General features: G+C 43.7%; 1 protein-coding gene across 7 annotated transcripts in view; it reads left to right on the forward strand.

Moving 5' to 3' along the window:
• The window catches only part of MKI67 (marker of proliferation Ki-67), a 31321-nt gene that overhangs the window by 6854 nt on the left and 3820 nt on the right, over positions 1-20647 (forward strand). For 5 of the 7 annotated variants that reach the window (XM_033178945.1, XM_033178959.1, XM_033178952.1 and 2 more), the window contains 9 exons: positions 2685-2730; positions 3213-4289; positions 5621-5796; positions 6807-7119; positions 7210-7328; positions 7438-7609; positions 10321-10476; positions 11413-18230; positions 19105-19548. In XM_033178945.1, the coding sequence (XP_033034836.1) occupies positions 2685-2730; positions 3213-4289; positions 5621-5796; positions 6807-7119; positions 7210-7328; positions 7438-7609; positions 10321-10476; positions 11413-18230; positions 19105-19548 (9321 nt within the window). The remainder of the gene's footprint in view (positions 1-2684; positions 2731-3212; positions 4290-5620; positions 5797-6806; positions 7120-7209; positions 7329-7437; positions 7610-10320; positions 10477-11412; positions 18231-19104; positions 19549-20647) is intronic. The other 2 variants (XM_033178983.1, XM_033178993.1) reach the window with 1 other exon arrangement.

Below are 20647 nucleotides of genomic sequence, written 5' to 3' on the forward strand. Positions count from 1 at the left end.
TTGGGCTCTGATTCTTTTTGATGATATGAAATCATTTATGTATGCTTTGATGATTTCTTACTTGAAATCAGTTACAAAGAGGGTGGTTACTGGTTATAGCAGGAAAATGTAACTAAAGTATTAAAATAAGTTGAACTTAGACATATTGAAGTAATCTAAAACAATATTTCCTCTTTGTTGTTCAAAATCAGGGTACTAAGTTGGTTTTACACTTTTGGCCAATAAGTCTACTAGAGTATGTTGTGAGTTTTTTGCAAGCCCATGATTAGGATAACTCCAACACATAGTGGTAACATTTGGGAATTGCTTTATCTGGTGGCTCATTTTGTCTCCCAGTCATTGTACTCATCCATCTTTATGTGTCTGAAATAATCACATTATGAAAATCATAAGTGCCAAAGATGCTTCTCTATTTTGATAGACGACCCATGAAACAAGAAGAGGGATCCTGTGCTTTGTCATGTGAAAGAATCCTATAGTTTGAGTATATCAGTGTGGAACACGTATTCAAATTGTACAGCTTATGAAAACATAATTGTCAGCACATGCTTGGAAATTTAGATAGTTTGAGTATATTAGTGTGGAAGAGGTATTTTAGTTGTACAGCTTATTAAAACAATTGTCACCATGTGCTTGGAAATTTAGTGGGATTTAGGCTTAGGATAAGCCCTGAGAGTTCATATTGTTTCTACATTTTAGAGTGCTCCTAAAGCTAGTTTCAGATGAGCTCCTTGGAATATCTTGGCTTAGGAGAGTTATCTTAGGTGCCTGAAATTAGTAATAGGTACTCTTGAATTTCAATATTTCTGCCTTTTTTTTTTTTTTTTTTTTTGAGATGGAGTCTCACTCTGTCACCCAGGCTGGAGCGCAGTGGTGTGATCTTGCAACCTCTGCCTCCTGGGTTCAAGCAATTCTCCTGCCTCAGCCTCCCGAGTAGCTGGGACTACAGGTGCATACCACTGTGCCTGGCTAATTTTTGTATTTTTAGTAGAGATGGGGGTTTCACCATATTTACCAGGCTGGTCTCGAACTCCTGACCTCGTGATCTACCCACCTGGGCCTCCCAAAGTGTTGGGATTACAGTCTTGAGCCACCATGCCCAGCCCATTTCTGCCATTTAAAGTACTGCTTCTTCCCTAGAGGAACAGCCTTAATGTTGAGCCTGGTGGTCATCAGTTCCTGTGCTGGAAGCCAGTTTTTGAGGCTTCCCACGCTGCAGCTGCTAGGCAACTTGCTAGTCTATGGGAGTGAATAAACCAAAAAGCCAGTTGAACTATGGGTTAGATATGGGCCCCTCAACAGTCTAGGAACTGTTTGTTCTGTTAGTGGTCTGTGGTACAGTAAGTACTGAAATGGAGTATGTAGGAAATATGACAGCAATTCGACAGCAATTTTTTGGCTATTGAATATAATCATCCAACAAAAGTGAGATTATATACTTTACGTATTTGTAATTTTATTAATAGTTCATTTATATCGTTTAGTCATAAGATTCTTGTTCCACTTCAGATTGGAAATAAAAAACCATCCCTCACATAGATAGTTTTAGAAGCAAGGTGTTATGTATCAGGAAACTTGAAATTGATTAACTAAGGAAGTTAGATTCCTTGCCTTTGGTCATATTTTTTAGATATTTTCTTAATAATCCAGATGATAAGCTTCTTTTCCTTTGGGACATCAGACTTTTATAAAAGTTTCATGTATGTGTTATTCTTTAGTTCTTCCACCCTTCCAGAAACAATTCCATATGAAGGAAAGTTAGGGCGCTGTCTCTGGGGAGCCAAATGGGGGCCCTGCACCTGCTCCCAGGCTGTGAGGTTGCAGAACCTGTGAGTGTATCATGTGTGCCTATGCCATGAATTTACTTAGGGTGAATCCAGGCTCTCAGATCCACCCTAAGTATCCACCAGCCAAGAGGGCACACATGCCAAGTGGAGCCTCAGTTCATCCACAGGTCCTATGGTCCATTTCTGAGAAAACTGATGAAGCAGTCAGTAGTTTTGAGCTCATGGGGTGTTACAGATCTTCAGTGTAGGTGATGTTTAATATTGACTTTGGTTCTTCCGCAATAGGATGTTGGGAAATAACTTTAAAGGAAGTTATAAAAATGCACCGAGGTTTGATTTTAGTAATTTTAAGCCTCGAGTTTGTTTCCTATTAATCACTCACTATTTTTTAGCGAGTCAGCTAAGAAGTACTTTTATCCTGACCACTGGCTCCCAATTGACTTGAGCTCATTTCTCAGTCTTTAAAAGTCATATAGGAGTGGTTTGGTAAAGAAAATAATTTTTTATTGTTTTTATTGTTTTTTTTTTTTTTTGAGACAGAATCTCACCCTGCTGTCCAGGCTAGAGTGCAGTGGTGCAATCTCTGCTCACTGCAATCTCCACCTCCTGGGTTCCAGCACTTCTGCCTCGGCCACTTGAGTAGTTGGGACTACAGGCACCTGTCACCAATCCAGCTAATTTTTTGTATTTTTAGTAAAGATGAGGTTTCACCATATTGGCCAGGCTGTTCTCAAACTCCTGACCTCAAGTGATCTGCCCACCTTGGCCTCCCGAAGTGGTAGGATTACGGGCATGAGCCATCGTGCCCAGCCAGAAAACAATCAATATTTTCACTGTTGTGACTGTCAGTATTTAGAAAGGCCTGCAAATAACTGTTCTTATTTTCCCAACTTATAGGAGCCAGCACGTCGTGTCTCAAGATCTAGCTTCTCTCATGACCCTGGTGAGTAGTGGTTGGGTTTTGTTCCAGAATCCTGAAAGATCAGGTCTTTGCGAAGCATATTGGCAAAGAAGGGGCAGCAAGAATGCCAGTGCTAAATGTCTAGCCTGTCAGAAGTGGAGGAGGTGTCATTTAACACGTCAACAACAGACAGATGCCTAATTGTTTTCCCTTGGCGGCTGATGGTGTGCTGTGCTTAAGAGAGACTCTAGATATGAGAAAATTGCCTGTTCAGCTGTCAACTCAGTTCTCAATAGTTAGATAGCATGTGGTATTTCATACTGGTTATTGGAGCTAATGTGATTTATTTATTTGAATCATAATTCTAGTATAAGACTTGCAAGTTTGAGGCATTAAATAATTTGTAGGCCAAGTAAAAGCTAACTTTAAGACAACCTGAAACAATTAAAATATTGAATTCCACAAATGTTAATCATTGAGAAAATGTTGAACTTCTGTTTCTTATTTCATAATTCATTGCCAAGATGAGAAAGCTCAAGATTCCAAGGCCTATTCAAAAATCATTGAAGGAAAAGTTTCAGGAAGTCCTCAGGTACATAACAAGAATGTCAAAGAAGACAGTACCACAGATGACTCAAAAGACAGTGTTGCTCAGGGAACACCTAATGTTCGTTCCTCAGAACATGCTGGATATAATGTCAGAAATGCAGCTGATCCCATTTCCGGGGATTTTAAAGAAATTTCCAGGGTAAAATTAGTGAGCCATTATGGCGAATTGAAGTCTGTTCCCACTACACAATGTCTTGACAGTAGCAAAAAAAATGAATCTCCCTTTAGGAAGCTTTATGAGTCAATGAAGAAAGATTTGGATGTAAAATCACAAAAAGGAAATTTTCTACAGTGTAGAAAATCTGGATTACAAACTGATTACACAACAGAAAAAGAAAGTGCTGATGGTTTACAGGGGGAGACCCAACTGTTGGTCTCATGTAAGTCAAGACTGAAATCTGGTGGAAGCGGCCATGCTATGGCAGAGCCTGCTTCACCTGAACGAGAGCTTGACCAGAACAAGGGGAAGAGAAGAGACATGGAGTCTGTTCAGACTCCCAGCAAGGCTGTGGGCACCAGCGTTCCTCTCTATGAACCAGCTAAAATGAAGACCCCTGTACAATATTCACAGCAACAAAATTCTCCACAAAAACATAAGAACAAAGACCTATATACTGCTGGGAGAAGAGAATCTGTGCATCTGGGTAAAAGTGAAGGCTTCAAGGCTGGTGATAAAACTCTTACTCCCAGGAAGCTTTCAACTAGAAATCAAACACCAGCTAAAGTTGAAGACACAGCTGACTCTGCCGCTAAGCCAGAAAATCTCTCTTCCAAAACCAGAGGAAGTATTCCTACAGCTGTGGAAGTTCCGCCTGCAGAAACTGAAATTCACAACGAGCCGTTTTTAACTCTGTGGCTTCCTCAAGTTGAAAGGAAGATCCAAAAGGATTCCCTCAACAAGCCTGAGAAATTGGACACTACCGCTGGACAGATGTGCTCTGGGTTACCTGGTCTTAGTTCAGTTGATATCAGCAACTTTGGTGATGCCATTAGTAAGTTTATTTAATTGTAAATTTGTTTTTTCTAAAAGATGAACAACTTCTATGTAGCTGTGAGATCTTCCTTCATTCAGTAGTGATTAGCTTCGTGGAAGAGAATGTAAGCGCGTAAGGCACAGGGAGAAGACAGACACGCACACTGTTTTTGCTGATAGATGAATACTGAAGGCCTAGGTAATTGTAACAAGGAATGACAGAGGAGGTGGAGGTTGTCAGGGAAGCATGAAGCAGGGGTTATTGAAGGAGATAGGGTGGCCCCAAAATATTTGATTCTCCTCCATCTATCACAAAACAGAAAAGAGAATAATCATAATTGCTTTTCACATGGAGTTCTGAACTACAATCAACTGTATCACATGAGTTTGGTCGTGTGGAATAAATCACTGGAAATCATTGAACATAGTGGTAGTTCTCAGGTGTTGATACTCTGGTTTCAGAGTGTCCTACACACAATTTGCTGTAAACACTGGACTGTACCCATGAGTCTATATGCCAGGCAGATTTCCACGTGCTTGGCAGACATGAACACTTGATCCTTGGTGCAGTAGCAGTGCCCATGGCTAGGTTGTCTTTTTAGATCTGTGTCACAAATGAGGAAACGGACAACCCAAGGCCACCCAGGCAGTGGCAGAGATAGGACCTTCACAGCAGATATGCTAGCTCCTTGGGAGCTTCCTACACTCCTAGGGATTGGCTATTAGAAGAAAAGTTGTCTGGGCCATAGACACAGTATTCGTACTCCAGGCTCTGTTTCTGCAGGTGGCCCATAGCGGTGGGGCATGAGGCTATCGATAAAATAAGGCGTGTAACATCAGTCTCAGTGTTCCACCAAGCCTCCTAGTGGGGAAGCATCACTTAGGCAAGGGATTTACATTAACTGGTGGCTCAGGAAAATGTGTGGCCGGTACTGAGCTCAGAACCACTTGGAGGAGTTTTTACAACTCATGCATTCCGGTCACTGGGTGGGTCAGGGTGAGGTCCAAGTGCATGTCTTTAGAGAGTTCTCTCTGGTTGTCGTCCCCCTACTCCAAGGTGAAAGCTACTGCTGCAGACTCCTCCTTTCTATGTCTGTGCATAATGTTTCAGCATCTTAAGGAAAGCCTCTCTACTGTCCAGTGGGAACTTGACGTCTTAGTGGCCACTCCCGCAATCCTTTAGGAACTCTTGGTAGCTTAGCTTCGCCAGGACTGCAAGAATGGAGGCGTGCTGTAGGTGGTGTTTTGATGACTTTTCACTTGGTTCGTGTTTAATACTAATGTGAAGTAAATCACTAGTCTCAGTGTGTGTTTTCATTGCTCTTTCCACGTTTGTATTCATTACTTTAGATGAGAGTGAGGGAATACCTTTGAAAAGAAGGCGTGTGTCCTTTGGTGGGCACCTAAGACCTGAATTGTTTGATGAAAACTTGCCTCCTAATACGCCTCTCAAAAGGGGAGAAACCCCAACCAAAAGAAAGTCTCTGGTAACGCACACTCCACCTGTCCTGAAGAAAATCATCAAGGTGAGTTGAACAATTAGCATTCCCATTCACATCCAGTGGCTCACACACCGGGTACATATTCCTTTCCAAATACGGACACAAGTGGAATTATGATGAAGACCTTTATTTATCTATTTATTTATTTACTTACTTATTTATTTGAAGAAACAAGTTTTTTAAAAGACGAAATGAAAGCTCATTGATACGGGCGCCAGCAAAGGAGCCCCTGGGTCCCTGACCATGGTGCTGATGCGACCGAGTTGGGGGAGTCCTTGATGTCCTTTTCGTGCAGAGGTTCCCAGACACTCACACTTACAGCACTGTGTAATCACGTGCAGGCACCATCAGAACAACCAATTACAAAGATTCTGGATACATTACCACATTGACCCACAAGGATTGTTTTACTTTCTTTTAGAGTTACAAGGCTATAGTTAAGGCATTTACCTGGTGTAAAGGAAAATCATCAATGGCACATCTAGCTTTTACACCATCAGCTTTGAAAATACTTGCTTACCTCTTCCTTTGCTGTGTTGTCCTTCCTGAGTTTTACACCCCTGGGAACTCATGGCCCTATAGCTCATAACCTTCATAATGGGGCCTGGGCGGTCTTTCTTTTCTTCTCTTCCCAACAGGAGTGGAAAGTGATGCCTGGCTCCCTTTCCATTCTACACTGGCCCCCAGGGGCAAGCAGCCCTCCTTCCATGTGGGCTGCCGGGGCCTGGGTGCCCACGGCTGGTATTTACTGGGACTGAGATCAGATCCTGCTTGTCTTTTGCTGATCAGGACGTTCGTTCCACCTTTCTACCTGAAATGACCTCACTTCAGACTTCGCTTCCTTCTGTTTCCTGTTTTTCCTTCAATGACTGAGACAGTCTCACCTCTACCATAGTCTTGAAAGACAGTGGCGTAAGCATTTGATGCTTCAAGGTTTAAACAGCTGAAATTCTTAATTGAATAGGTTTTTATCAGTCATTCCAGAGATGTGACATCCTTGTTAAGGCTTCTTGTCAACAATTTTGTCTTGTCAGGAACAGCCTCAACCATCAGGAACACAAGAGTCAACTTCAGAAATCCATGTGGAAGTGAAGGCACAAAGCTTGGTTAGAAGCCCTCCAGCTCCTAGTCCTAGGAAAACTCCAGTTGCCAATGATCAACGCCGTAGGCCCTGCAAAGCAGCCCCTGCTTCCAGCAGCAAATCTCAGACAGAGGTTCCTAAGAGAGGGGGGAGAAAGAGCGGCAACCTGCCTTCAAAGAGAGCATCTATCAGCCGAAGTCAACATGACATTTTACAGATGATATGTTCCAAAAGAAGAAGTGGTGCTTCAGAAGCCAATCTGATTGGTTAGTCTTGCGTTAGAACACATATATTAAGGTGAATTGTTTCATGAATGCTAGTTTTTGAAAAGTTCCATCATCTTTTTCCTTTGACAGTTGCAAAATCATGGGCAGATGTAGTAAAACTTGGTGCAAAACAAACACAAACTAAACTCATAAAACATGGTCCTCAAAGGTCAATGAACAAAAGGCAAAGAAGACCTGCTACTCCGAAGGTAGGGGCCTCACTGAATGCTGCTTTACACATCCGGGTGTCATGGAAGCTTGCATTCAGTGTGGATTCATGCTTTAATGTCCTGTTTACCTCCTTCCTGTTTTCCACAGAAGCCTGTGGGCGAAGTTCACAGTCAATTTAGTACAGGCCACGCAAACTCTCCTTGTACCATAATCATAGGGAAGGCTCATACTGAAAAAGTACATGTGCCTGCTCGACCCTACAGAATGCTCAACAGCTTTGTTTCCAACCAAAAAATGGACTTTAAGGAAGATCTTTCAGGTAAAAACATAGCCTTAGATCTTATAAGTCTTTTGACTCTACTGTTTTTTTTACTGTGTTAATGTTTGTTTTGCTAACTGTGTTTATCTGCTGTGAAAGGGATTATAAAAAACGACTGAGTCACCTTTCTGGGGTCTTAGTGTTCAGGGAAGACAAAGCTGGTTTGGCTTGCAAGGACAAGTCTCTACTAATTTTTGGCATCACGTGTCCTGTGTGAAATAGGTGTGGAAATGTCAAATACGTATCTTTACCCTGGAGAGCAGTGTATACATAGAAAGCTGGAAAGTGCTTTACAGTGAAGAGAGTTAACTTGTTATACCTGTAGCTACACTAATAGTTTATCCCAGGTGTGGACCAGTTGTTTTTGAGCAATATTTTGCTTCTTCAGGATTTACTTTCTAGATAGCTTAACTTTCTTGAAAGAAAGCCCTATGAGAAGATTCCCATAAACAATTGATTGCTGAAGAAATGTTTCCACTCGATTCCCACTCTGGGTAAATTGTGGCTTGACTTGTGTAATTTAAAGTGGGAATGGCCAGCACGGTGGCTCACGCATTTAATTCCAGCACTTTGGGAGGCCGAGGTGGGCGGATCACCTGAGGTCAGGAGTTTGAGACCATCCTGGCCAACATGGTGAAACCCCGTCTCTACTAAAAATACAAAATTAGCTGGGTGTGGTAGCGCATGTCTGTAGTCCCAGCTACTCAGGAGGCTGAGGCAGGAGAATCACTTGAACCCGGGAGACAGAGGTTGTGGTGAGCCGAGATTGCGACATTGTACTCCAGCCTGGGCAACAAGAGGGAAACTCCATCTCAAAAAATTAAAAAATAAAGTGGGGATGATGTAGCAGATAGGGATGGTGGCAGGAGAGCGATTGTAGGTTTTGTGTTGTATAATTTGTCCAGTAGTTTCTACCATGTGCTATTTGGGAGAGTGGTGAGAGCTGAATTGAACAGGGGGAACCTTATTTTTGTTTTCTGGCAGATTGAGTTGTAAGAGTTGTACTCCTCCGTAATGGATGCAACGTACCCTCTGATGAGTCACATTCGGATCAGTTCATTAATCTTTTTTCAAAAAGCAAGAAGACAAAAATACAAGACCAAAACAAAAAATATAGATAGGTATATATGAGTATGCTTGTAAATTATGAACATGTATGAATGTTCTAATATCTGTGTTACAAAATGTTAAAAACAAACCCTCAAAAATACTTTCTAGGAAAAACAAAATGCTAAATACTCAGTGTGTGGGACAGTGGATTGTTCCCAGCATCCCAGCATTCTTTGTTTTTCTTAGACAGAGTCTCTCAGTCACCAGGCTGGAGTGTAGTGGCATGATCTCAGCTCCTGCAGCCTCTACCTCCCAGGTTCAAGCAATTCTCCTGCCTCAGCCTCCCAAGTAGCTGGGACTACAGGTGTGTGCCACCACACCCAGCTAATTTTTGTATTTTTAGTAGAGATGGGGTTTCACCATGTTGGCCAGGCTGGTCTCTATCTCCTGACCTCGTTATCTGCTCACCTCAGCCTCCCAAAGTGCTGGGATTACAGGCGTGAGCCATCACGCCTGGCCCATTCTTTTAAGATGGTTTCCTAGAGTCAAGCAGTTCTCACCTGTTAGTGTGAGTGAATTTCATTACAAAACATTAGCATCTGCTGAAGACTAAATCCTAGGCATTTTATGTAGAAGGGGAGATTTTTGTGAATGGACTGGTTTGGAAGGGAGTTTTCAGAACAGGCTTCCCCTGAACATTTTGCGCATGACTGCCAGGTTGAAATAGCACTTGCATCCAGTGAGGCCAGAATGATACAAGTAAGGAGGACATGAGATGATAAGAGTTTTGCAGAAAGTTGCAACTTCTATATAAATTGCCTTGTTATTTTTTTCCTGAGATTATATCAGTACTACTTTTATTGGTGTTAAAATGTTACCTGCAGCTACACTAATAGTTTATCCCAGGTGTGGACCAGTTGTTATTGAGCAATATTTTGCTTCTTTAGGATTTACTTCCTAGGTGGCTTAACTTTCTTAAAGCCCTACGAGAAGATTCCCGTGATTGTTAAAGAAATGTTTCCACTCAATTCCCACTCTCAGTAAATTGTGGCCTGACTTGTGTAATTTAAAGTGGGGATGGCCGGCACGGTGGCTCACGTCTATAATCCCAGCACTTTGGGAGGCTGAGGCCTCCTATCATTCCAAACGGAATGATGATATAAAATTTTTAAAAAATATATATTATTACTTGACAGTACTAAAAATGGGCAGCTCTTTGTCATTTTCTAAAATGTGGGCACATGTTATTTTTATTTAAAACCTAGAACTGAGCACCCAAGACTTTGAGAAACATGAAGGCATTTGGCCTCTACATCCCAGCAGGGAGGCCTGTGGGTCTCAGGAGCCTATCACCAGCTTCCGTGCTCCAGAGCTCAGGTGTGGGGTCTAGTTAGAAGGACCACAGAGGTCAACTAACTTCATTTGTTTCCTTTCCAAGAAAAGCAAAGCAAAGAGCATAACATATCTTCTCTTTGCTTTCTTTTTTACAAAATGAGTACATTATTGATGGAACAACCCTTTTTATGAGGCCTATATACCAGGAATTCAAGGGAGGAATCTGCTGTTATTTCCCACCATTTGCATGTTACATGTGAGGACTGGGATGGTTGTTTGCATGTTAGCAATATGTCAATCACTTTTCATATATCTTCATGTAACAGGAATAGCTGAAATGTTCAAGACCCCAGTGAAGGAGCAACCACAGTTGACAAGCACATGTCACGTCGCCATTTCAAATTCAGAGAATTTGCTTGGAAAACAAGGTCAAGCAACTAATTCAGGAGAAGAACCTCTGCTGCCCACCTCAGAGAGTTTTGGTCGGTTTCCTTGTTTCCTACCACTGTGATGTTTTGGGATAGGAACATACAGTATTATTTTTTTAGAAGCAGTATGATATTCCTTCTCTAAAAGAAATGTTCCTGGCAGAAAATACCATTTCCGTCTTCTCTGTTCTAATTGAAAGGGAGATTTCAATCAGCAGTTGAACTAACATTGGCATTCATTGACTTACGTAGAAAGACAGACTCCGTTAATGTGAAAGACACCTTTGGCTTCTTTATTATAAGTAACCAGGGAGACATAGCAAAAAAGTACAATGGTGTCTCACCATATTTACATATAAATTACTCAAATTCAAAATTATTGCCAATTACAAAACAGAAAGATAACAGTTTGTATACTGTACAATTATTCCTGCTAACCTTCTAGGTGGGAGCAGGCCCGGGATGAGTGTGAGATGGGAGATGAGAATCCAACTAATCTCTCATTTGGCACTGGTCACTGTGTTCCTGTCATAGAGGGAACAGCTTGCTACCCTGAAGATGTTTGTGGTAGGTAAATATTTCCTGTGTAATATGGACCCTAACCACACAAGGATAATCCATGTTATTTTATTGGTGATTTAAGGCAAGAAACAGCTGTTTGTTTCTAATGTTTGAAGGAAAAAATGCCTATATTTACGTCAGTGACACAGGGCATGGCAACCTTTGGAGGATCCTTCTTAAGCAATATTTTTACCTTCTATAATCATTTCAGCATCCAACTTGCTTAATGATGACCCCACTGTAGCACCAAATAATATTATTCTTAATTGTGCATGGCTCTTATAAAACAGATTTATAGACACATAAGTAGCCTTGTTAAGTGAATACGAAGCTGAATATTTAGTTTTTTACTATATTTTATGAGGCTATAATACTCGATTGACATGAGATACTAATAGAATGTATTTATTGTATATGTTTTTATTTCAGGAGGAAATGTATTCTTCAGTGCACAGAATTCAGCAAAACAGCCATCTGATAAATGCTCTGCAAGCCCTCCCTTAAGACGGCAGTCTATTAGAGAAAATGGAAACATAGCAAAAACTCCCAGGAACACCTACAGAATAACTTCCGTGGAGACAAAAACTTCAGATACTGAGACAGAGCCTTCAAAAACAGTATCCATCGTAAACAAGTTAAGAAGGTCTATGGAGTTCAGAAATATACAGAAGCTACCTATAGAAAGTAAGAGCGAAGAAACAAATACAGACATTGTTGAGCGCCTCCTAAAAAGATGTCAGAAGGCAACACTACTACAACAAAGGAGAGAAGGAGAGATGAAGGAAATAGAAAGACCTTTTGAGACATATAAGGAAAATATTGAATTAAAAGAAAATGATGAAAAGATGAAAGCAGTGAAGAGATCAAGAAGAACTTGGGGTCCAAAATGTGAACCAATGTCTGATCTGACAGATCTCAAGAGCTTGCCTGATACAGAACACACGAAAGACACGGCATGTGGCCAGGATCGCCTCCAAACCCAAGATCATGCCAAGGCACCAAAGAGTGAGAAGGGCAAAATCACTAAAATGCCCTGCCAGTCATTACAACCAGAACCAATAAACTCCCCAACACACATAAAACAACGGCTGAAGGCTTCCCTGGGGAAAGTGGGTGTGAAAGAAGAACTCTTAGCAGTCGGCAAGCTCACACGGACGTCAGGGGAAACCACGCACACACACAGAGAGCCAGCAGAAGATGGCAAGAACATCAGAATGTTTAAGGAGTCTCCAAAGCAGATCCTGGACCCAGCAGCCTGCGTAACTGGAATGAAGAAGTGGCCAAGAACGCCTAAGGAAGAGGCACGATCACTAGAAGACCTGGCCGGCTTCAAAGAGCTCTTCCAGACACCAGGTCCCACTGAGGAATCAATGACTGAAGAGAGAACTACCAAAATAGCCTGCAAATCTCCACCACCAGAATCAGTGGACACTCCAGCAAGCACAAGGCAACGGCCTAAGAGAAGTCTCAGGAAAGCAGATGTAGAGGAAGAATTCTTAGCACTCAGGAAACTAACACCATCAGCAGGGAAAACCATGCACACACCCAAACCAAAAGGAGGTGATGAGGAAGATATTAAAGCTTCTATGGGAACTCCAGTGCAGAAACTGGACCTGCCAGGAACTTTACCTGGCAGCAAGAGACAGCTGCAAACTCCCAAGGGAAAGGCCCAGGCTCTAGAAGACCTGGCTGGCTTTAAAGAACTATTCCAGACTCCTGTTCTTACTGAGGAATTAGTGGCTGCCGGCAAAACCACTAAAATATCCTGCAAATCTCCACAGCCAGACCCACTGGACACCCCAACAAGCACCAAGCAACGGCCCAAGAGAAGTCTCAGGAAAGCAGATGTAGAGGGAGAATTCTTAGCATTCAGGAAACTGACACCGGCAGCCGGCAAAGCCATGCACATACCTAAACCAGCAGTAGGTGAAGAGAAAGACATCAACACATTTGTGGAAACTCCAGTGCAGAAACTGGACCTGACAGAGAACTTAACTGGCAATAAGAGATGGCCACAAACTCCTAAGGAAAAGGTCCAGGCTCTAGAAGACCTGGCTGGCTTTAAAGAGCTCTTCCAGACACCTGGTCATACTGAGGAAGCAGTGGCTGCCGGCAAAACTACTAAAATGCCCTGCACATCTTCTCCACCAGAATTAGCAGACACTCCAACAAGCACGCGAAGGCAGCCCAAGACACCTTTGGGGAAAAGGGATGTACAGAAAGAGCTCTCAGCCCTGAAGAAGCTCACACAGACCACACACACAGACAAAGTACCAGGAGGTGAGGATAAAAGCATCAAAGCGTTTAAGGAAACTGCAAAACAGAGACTGGACCCAGCAGCAAGTGTAACTGGTAGCAAGAGGCAGCCGAGAACTCCTAAGAGAAAAGCCCAACCCCTAGAAGACCTGGCCGGCTTGAAAGAGCTCTTCCAGACACCAATATGTACTGACAAGCCCACGACTCATGAGAAAACTACCAAAATAGCTTGCAGATCTCCGCAACCAGACCCAGTGGACACACCAACAAGCTCCAAGCCACAGTCCAAGAGAAGTCTCAGGAAAGCAGACATAGAGGAAGAATTCTTAGCACTCAAGAAACAAACGCCATCAGCAGGCAAAGCCATGCACACACCCAAACCAGCAGTAAGTGATAAGAAAAACATCAACACATTTGTGGGAACTCCAGTGCAGAAACTGGACCTCCCAGAGAATTTAACTGGCAGCAAGAGACGGCTACAAACTCCCAAGAAAAAGGCCCAGGCTCTAGGGGACCTCTCTGGCTTTAAAGAGCTCTTCCAGACACCAGGTCACACTGAGGAATCAATGACTAATGATAAAACTGCCAAAGCAGCCTGCAAATCTTCACCACCAGACCCAGACAAAACCCCAGCAAGCTCCAAGGGACGGCTGAAGACATCCCTGGGGAAAGTGGGCATGAAAGAAGAGCTCCGAGCAGTTGGCGAGCTCACACAGACGTCAGGGGAGACTACACACACACACACAGTGCCAACAGGAGATGGTAAGAGCATCAAAGCATTTATGGAGTCTCCAAAGCAGATCTTAGATTCAGCAGCAAGTCTAACTGGCAGCAAGAGGCAGCCGAGAACTCCTAAGGGAAAGTCTGAAGTCCCTGAAGACCTGGCCAGCTTCAAAGAGCTCTTCCAGACACCTGGTCACACTAAGGAATCAATGACTAACGAAAAAACTACCAAAATATCCTACAGATCTTCACAACCAGACCCGGTGGACACCCCAACAAGCTCCAAGCCACAGCCCAAGAGAAGTCTCAGGAAAGCAGATGTTGAAGAAGAATTTTTAGCATTTAGGAAACAAACACCATCAGCAGACAAAGCCATGCACACACCCAAACCAGCAGGAGATGAAGAGAAAGACATCAACACATTTATGGGAACTCCAGTGCAAAAACTGTACCCGCCAGAAAATTTACCTGGCAGCAAGAGACAGCTACAAACTCCTAAGGAAAAGGCCCAGGCTCTAGAAGACCTGACTGGCTTCAGAGAGCTTTTCCAGACACCATGCACTGATAACCCCACGACTGATGAGAAAACTACCAAAATACTCTGCAAATCTCCACAACCGGACCCAGTGGACACTCCAACAAGCACAAAACAACGGCCCAAGAGAAGCCTCAAGAAAGCAGAAGTAGAGGAAGAATTTTTAGCATTCAGGGAACTAACACCATCAGCAGGTAAAGCCATGCACACGCCTAAACCATCAGTAGGTGAAGAGAAAGTCATCAACACATTTGTGGGGACTCCAGTGCAGAAACTGGACCTACCAGGAAATTTACCTGGCAGCAAGAGGCGGCCACAAACTACTAAAGAAAAGGCCAACGCTCTAGAAGACCTGGCTGGCTTCAAAGAGCTCTTCCAGACACCAAGTCACATGGAGGAATCAATGACTGACGACAAAATCACAGAAGTATACTGCAAATCTCCACAACCAGACCCAGTCAAAACCCCAACAAGCTCCAAGCGACAACTCAAGACATCCTTGGGGAAAGTAGGCGTGAAAGAAGAGGTCCTTCCAGTCGGCAAACTCACAGAGACGTCAGGGAAGACCACGCAGACACACAGAGAGACAGCAGGAGATGGAAAGAGCGTCAAAATGTTTAAGGAATCTGCAAAGCAGATGCTGGATCCAGCAAACTATGGAACTTTGATGAAGAGGTGGCCAAGAACACCTAAGGAAGAGGCCCAATCACTAGAAGACCTGGCCGGCTTCAAAGAGCTCTTCCAGACACCAGGTCACACTGAGGAATCAATGACTGATGACAAAACTACCAAAATAGCCTGCAAATCTCCACCACCAGAATCAGTGGACACCCCAACAAGCACAAGAAGGCGGCCCAAAACGCCTTTGGGGAAAAGGGATGTACAGAAAGAGCTCTCAGCCCTGAAGAAGCTCACACAGACCACACACACAGACAAAGTACCAGGAGGTGAGGATAAAAGCATCAAAGCATTTAAGGAAACTGCAAAACAGAGACTGGACCCAGCAGCAAGTGTAACTGGTAGCAAGAGGCAGCCGAGAACTCCTAAGAGAAAAGCCCAACCCCTAGAAGACCTGGCCGGCTTGAAAGAGCTCTTCCAGACACCAGTATGCACTGACAAGCCCACGACTCATGAGAAAACTACCAAAATAGCCTGCAGATCTCCACAACCAGACCCAGTGGACACCCCAACAATCTTCAAGCCACAGTCCAAGAGAAGTCTCAGGAAAGCAGACATAGAGGAAGAATTCTTAGCACTCAGGAAGCTAACACCGTCAGTAGGGAAAGCCACGCACATGCCCAAACCATCAGGAGGCGATGAGAAAGACATGAAAGCATTTCTGGGAACTCCGGTGCAGAAATTGGACCTGCCAGGAAATTTACCTCGCAGCAAGAGACGGCCACAAACTCCTAAGGAAAAGGCCCAGCCTCTGGAAGATCTGACTGGCTTCAAAGAGCTCTTCCAGACATCAGACACTGACATGCCCGCGACTGATGAGGAAACTACCAAAATGCTCTGCAAATCTCCACAACCAGACCCAGCGGACACCCCAGCCAGCACAAAGCAACAGCCCAAGAGAAGTCTCAGGAAAGCAGACGTAGAGGAAGAATTTTTAGCACTCAGGAAACTAACGCCGTCAGCAGGCAAAGCCATGGACACACCCAAACCAGCAGTAAGTGATGAGAAAAATAACACATTTATGGAAATTCGAGTGCAGAATCTAGACCTGCCAGGAAATTTACCTGGCAGCAAGAGACGGCCACAAACTCCTAAGGAAAAGGCCGAGGCTGTAGAGGACCTGGCTGGCTTCAAAGAGCTCTTCCAAACACCAGGTCACACTGAGGAATCAATGACTGATGACAAAATGACAGAAGTATCATGCAACTCTCCACAGCCAGAGTCATTCAAAACCTCAAGAAGCTCCAAGCAAAGGCTTAAGATATCCCTGGTGAAAGTGGACATGAAAGAAGAGCCCCTAGCAGTCAACAAGCTCACACGGACGTCAGGGAAGACTACGCAAACACACACACAGCCAACAGGAGGTAGTAAGAGCATCAAAGCATTTAAGGAGTCTGCAAAGCAGATCCTGGACTCAGCAGCAAATGTAACTGGTAGCAAGAAGCAGCTGAGAACTCGTAAGGAAAAGGCCAATGCTCTAGAAGACCTGACTGACTTCAAAGAGCTCTTCCCAGCACCAGATCACACTGAAGAGTCAATGACTGTTGACAAAAACACAATTCCCTGTAAATCTCCCCCAGCAGAACCAGCAGACACTGCCACGAGCACAAAGAGATACCCCAAGACACGTCTCAGGAAAGAAGTGAAAGAAGAGCTCTCAGCACTTGAGAGGCTCACACAAACATCAGGGCAAAACACACACACACACACAGAATTAGCAAGTGGTGATGAAGGCATCAAAGTATTTAAGCAACGTGCAAAGAAGAAACCGAACCCAGTAGAAGAGGAACCCAGCAGGAGAAGGCCAAGAGCACCTAAGGAAAAGGCCCAACTCCTAGAAGACCTGGCCGGCTTCAAAGAGCTCTCTGAAACATCAGGTCACACTCAGGAACCACTGACTGCTGGCAAAGCCACTAAAATACCCTGCAAATCTCCCCCAGTAGAAGTAGTAGACACCACAGCAAGCACAAAGAGGCATCTCAGGACACGTGTGCAGAAGGTACAAGTAAAAGAAGAGCCTTCAGCAGTCAGGTTCACACAACCATCAGGGGAAACCACGGATGCAGACAAAGAACCGGTAGGTGAAGATAAAGGCATCAAAGCATTGAAGGAATCTGCAAAACAGACACTGGCTCCAGCAGCAAGTATAACTGGCAGCAGGAGACGGCCAAGAACACCCAGGGGAAATGCCCAAGCCCTAGAAGACCTGGCTGACTTCAAAGACCCAGCACCAGGTCACACTGAAGAATCAATGACTGATGACAAAACCACTAAAATACCCTGCAAATCATCACCAGAACTAGTAGACACCTCAACAAGTTCAAAGAGACGGCCCAGGACACGTGCCCAGAAAGCAGCAGTGAAGGAGGAGCTGTTGGCAGTCGGCAGTCTCACACAAACATCAGGGGACAAAGAGCGGGTAGGTGAGGACAAAGGCTTGAAAGCATTTAAGCAACCTGTAAAGCGGAAGCTGGAAGCAGAAGATGTAATTGGCAGCAGGAGACGGCCAAGAGCACCTAAGGAAAAGGCCCAACCCCTAGAAGATCTGGCCAGCTTCCAAGAGCTCTCTCAAACACCAGGCCACACTGAGGAACTGGCAAACGGTGCTGCTGATAGCTTTACAAGCGCTCCAAAGAAAACACCTGACAGTGGAAAACCTCTAAAAACATCCAGAAGAGTTCTTCGGGCCCCTAAAGTAGAACCCGTGGGAGACCTGGTAAGTACCACAGACCCTGTAAAATCACAAAGCAAAAGTAACACTTCCCTGCCCCCCCTGCCCTTCGAGAGGGGAGGTGGCAAAGATGGAAGCACCACAGGAACCAAGAGGCTGCACTGCATGCCTGCGCCGGAGGAAATCGCGGAGGAGCTGCCAGCCAGCAAGAAGCAGAGGGTTGCTCCCAGGGCGAGAGGTAAATCACCGGAACCCATGGTCATCATGAAGAGAAGTTTGAGGACTTCTGCAAAAAGAATTGAACCTGTGGAAGAGCTGAACAGCAACAACATGAAAACCAACAAAGAGGAACACAAATTACAAGACTCGGTCCCTGAAAATAAGGTGAGAGGAAGTATTACAGCATCACCCAATATCATCTTGGATAGTTGTCAGTTTCTGTGTTATACTTTGCATGTAACCTGACGTAAGTGGTTATCATTTCCCGAACGGGTTCCATTTAACACAGTGAATAACTGCAGGCCATGGTAAAGAATCTTGGGACCTATAGAGGGAACAGACTAATTTGGGGAAAGAACTAGTCAAAAATGATAAAATGATTAATGCAAACTTAGAAGAGTTTCTCAAGAGCCAAATGAGTAATGTTCATCTTCAAATGTTTGAAAAATTGATCAGAGGATAGGTGGGTCGTTCAGTTCTATGTTCCAGATACTTTCACCAAGACCAGGACTGGGTTAAAAATAATATCTATGTCACTATTTTAACTATCAGAACAATATCAATAGGGAGTGTGTATTCTTGAGAAGGGGGAAACTGTCCGGACTGTTAGAGGTTCCTACTGCATCCAGAGAAGTTTGGGGAAACTCCAGAAATGGTAATTTCCTATTCTGCCTTAGCAGTGATGGTTAAAGGAATAGAAATTCATTTACTCTCTGTAAATGAATGAATAATGGAGCTTCTTTCTATAAACTGTAAAAATTAGATTTGATATATGTCTTATTAGGCATTGTTACTGAAATTTATCCTGAATGCCTTATTTATAATTTGTCAGCAGAGATGGTCATTTCTCCCTAGGAACAAAGTACCAAGGCATTACCTTGACTGTCTTAGATGACAGGTTTCTTAGAAAATTCATCAGTGTGTAATTTTCAAATGATTTCTCCTTTTAGTTTACTGTTGTTGATTGTTATCCCTGTTGAATTTTGAAGTTTGTTTTACTAATTATTGGAATTCTGTGGATGTCTTCTCATTTCTTTAGGGAATATCCCTGCGCTCCAGACGCCAAAATAAGACTGATGTAGAACAGCAAATAACTGAGGTCCTGGTGTTAGCAGAAAGAATAGAAATAAACAGAAATGAAGTGAAGCCCATGAAGACCTCCCCAGAGATGGGCATTCAGAATCCAGATGATGGAGCCCGGAAACCCGTACCTAGAGGCAAAGTCAGTGAAAACAAAAGGTGCTTGAGGTCTGTGAGACAGAATAAGAGCTCCCAGACTAAGGTGGCAGAGGAGAGCGGAGGGCAGAAGAGCGCAGGGGTTCTCATGCAGAATCAGGAAGGGAAAGGAGAAGCAGGAAATTCAGACTCCATGTGTTTGAGATCAAGAAAGACGAAAAGCCAGTCTGCAGGAAGCACTTTGGAGAGCGAATCTGCGCAGAGAGTAACGCGGAGTGTCAAGAGGTGTGCAGAAAATCCAAAGAAGGTAAGCCATTTTTACTCTTTTCTGTTTTTAAAAGAGACTGTTTTGATGTATGGTTTTTTTTGTTTTTTTGTTTTGTTTTGTTTTGTTTTGTTTTGTTTTGTTTTGTTTTTGAGACGGAGTCTTGCTCTGTCGCCTGGGCTGGAGTGCAGTGGTGCGATCTTGGCTCACTGCAAGCTCCGCCTCCCGGGTTCACGCCATTCTCCTGCCTCAGCCTCCCAAGTAGCTGGGACTACAGGCGCCCGCCACCTCGCCCGGCTAATTTTTTGTATTTTTTAGTAGAGATGGGGTTTCCCCGTGTGAGCTAGGATGGTCTCGATCTCCTGACCTCGTGATCCGCCCGTCTCGGCCTCCCAAAGTGCTGGGATTACAGGCTTGAGCCACCGCGCCCGGCCCTGATGTATGTTTTGCCCAAGGTTGCAAAGGCAAACAAAAAGCATTATTTTCAACAGCACTCTGCCAGCTCCCAGTTACATTCATGGAAGGAGCATTATCCTAAGACATACATTTTGTCATTTTAGTTATATTTTGTTGTGTCTGCTTTGGGGATTCCACTTCAAATAGCAAATTCACATTATAAAGACTTTCTTCAGAAAGAAAAGGAATTTGTCTAGTGGCTAATTGACTGCTTATGATGTACCTCATGATACAATTGCAGGTAGATGTCTTCAGCCTTTCTGTAGTTCAAAAACACCTATTGAAACAGAAAAGTTCTTTTCCCCCCCAAAAAAAAACGATTGAAACAGAAAAATGTCCAAGGAATTCTTTGGAAAGGTAGAAGGAACAGAGGTTGGGGTGGCCCTGAGACACACGCTGACTATGTGAGAATTCCTGATCAGTGGGGAGTGCTTCTGCCCTCCAACCCTCCTCCAGCCAAAGACTAAGCTAATGAACTTTAAGTGCTACTGAAATCACATCAAGTTTAGCCACACATAATTACAAGCATGTGGACAAATCGATAAGAATGATTAGATTCCATTAGTGTTCTTCTGGGGAATACTTGGTTTAGCTAAAATAAAAATAGGTTGAATTGCTCCCTGTTTGTGAGTGGTATAAATTTAATTCTTAGCACACACAAAATTTGGACCTAAAACTACCATAT

This window comes from Trachypithecus francoisi, unplaced genomic scaffold (genome assembly GCF_009764315.1).
Source record: "Trachypithecus francoisi isolate TF-2019V2 unplaced genomic scaffold, Tfra_2.0 Contig01579, whole genome shotgun sequence".
Taxonomy (NCBI): domain Eukaryota; kingdom Metazoa; phylum Chordata; class Mammalia; order Primates; family Cercopithecidae; genus Trachypithecus; species Trachypithecus francoisi.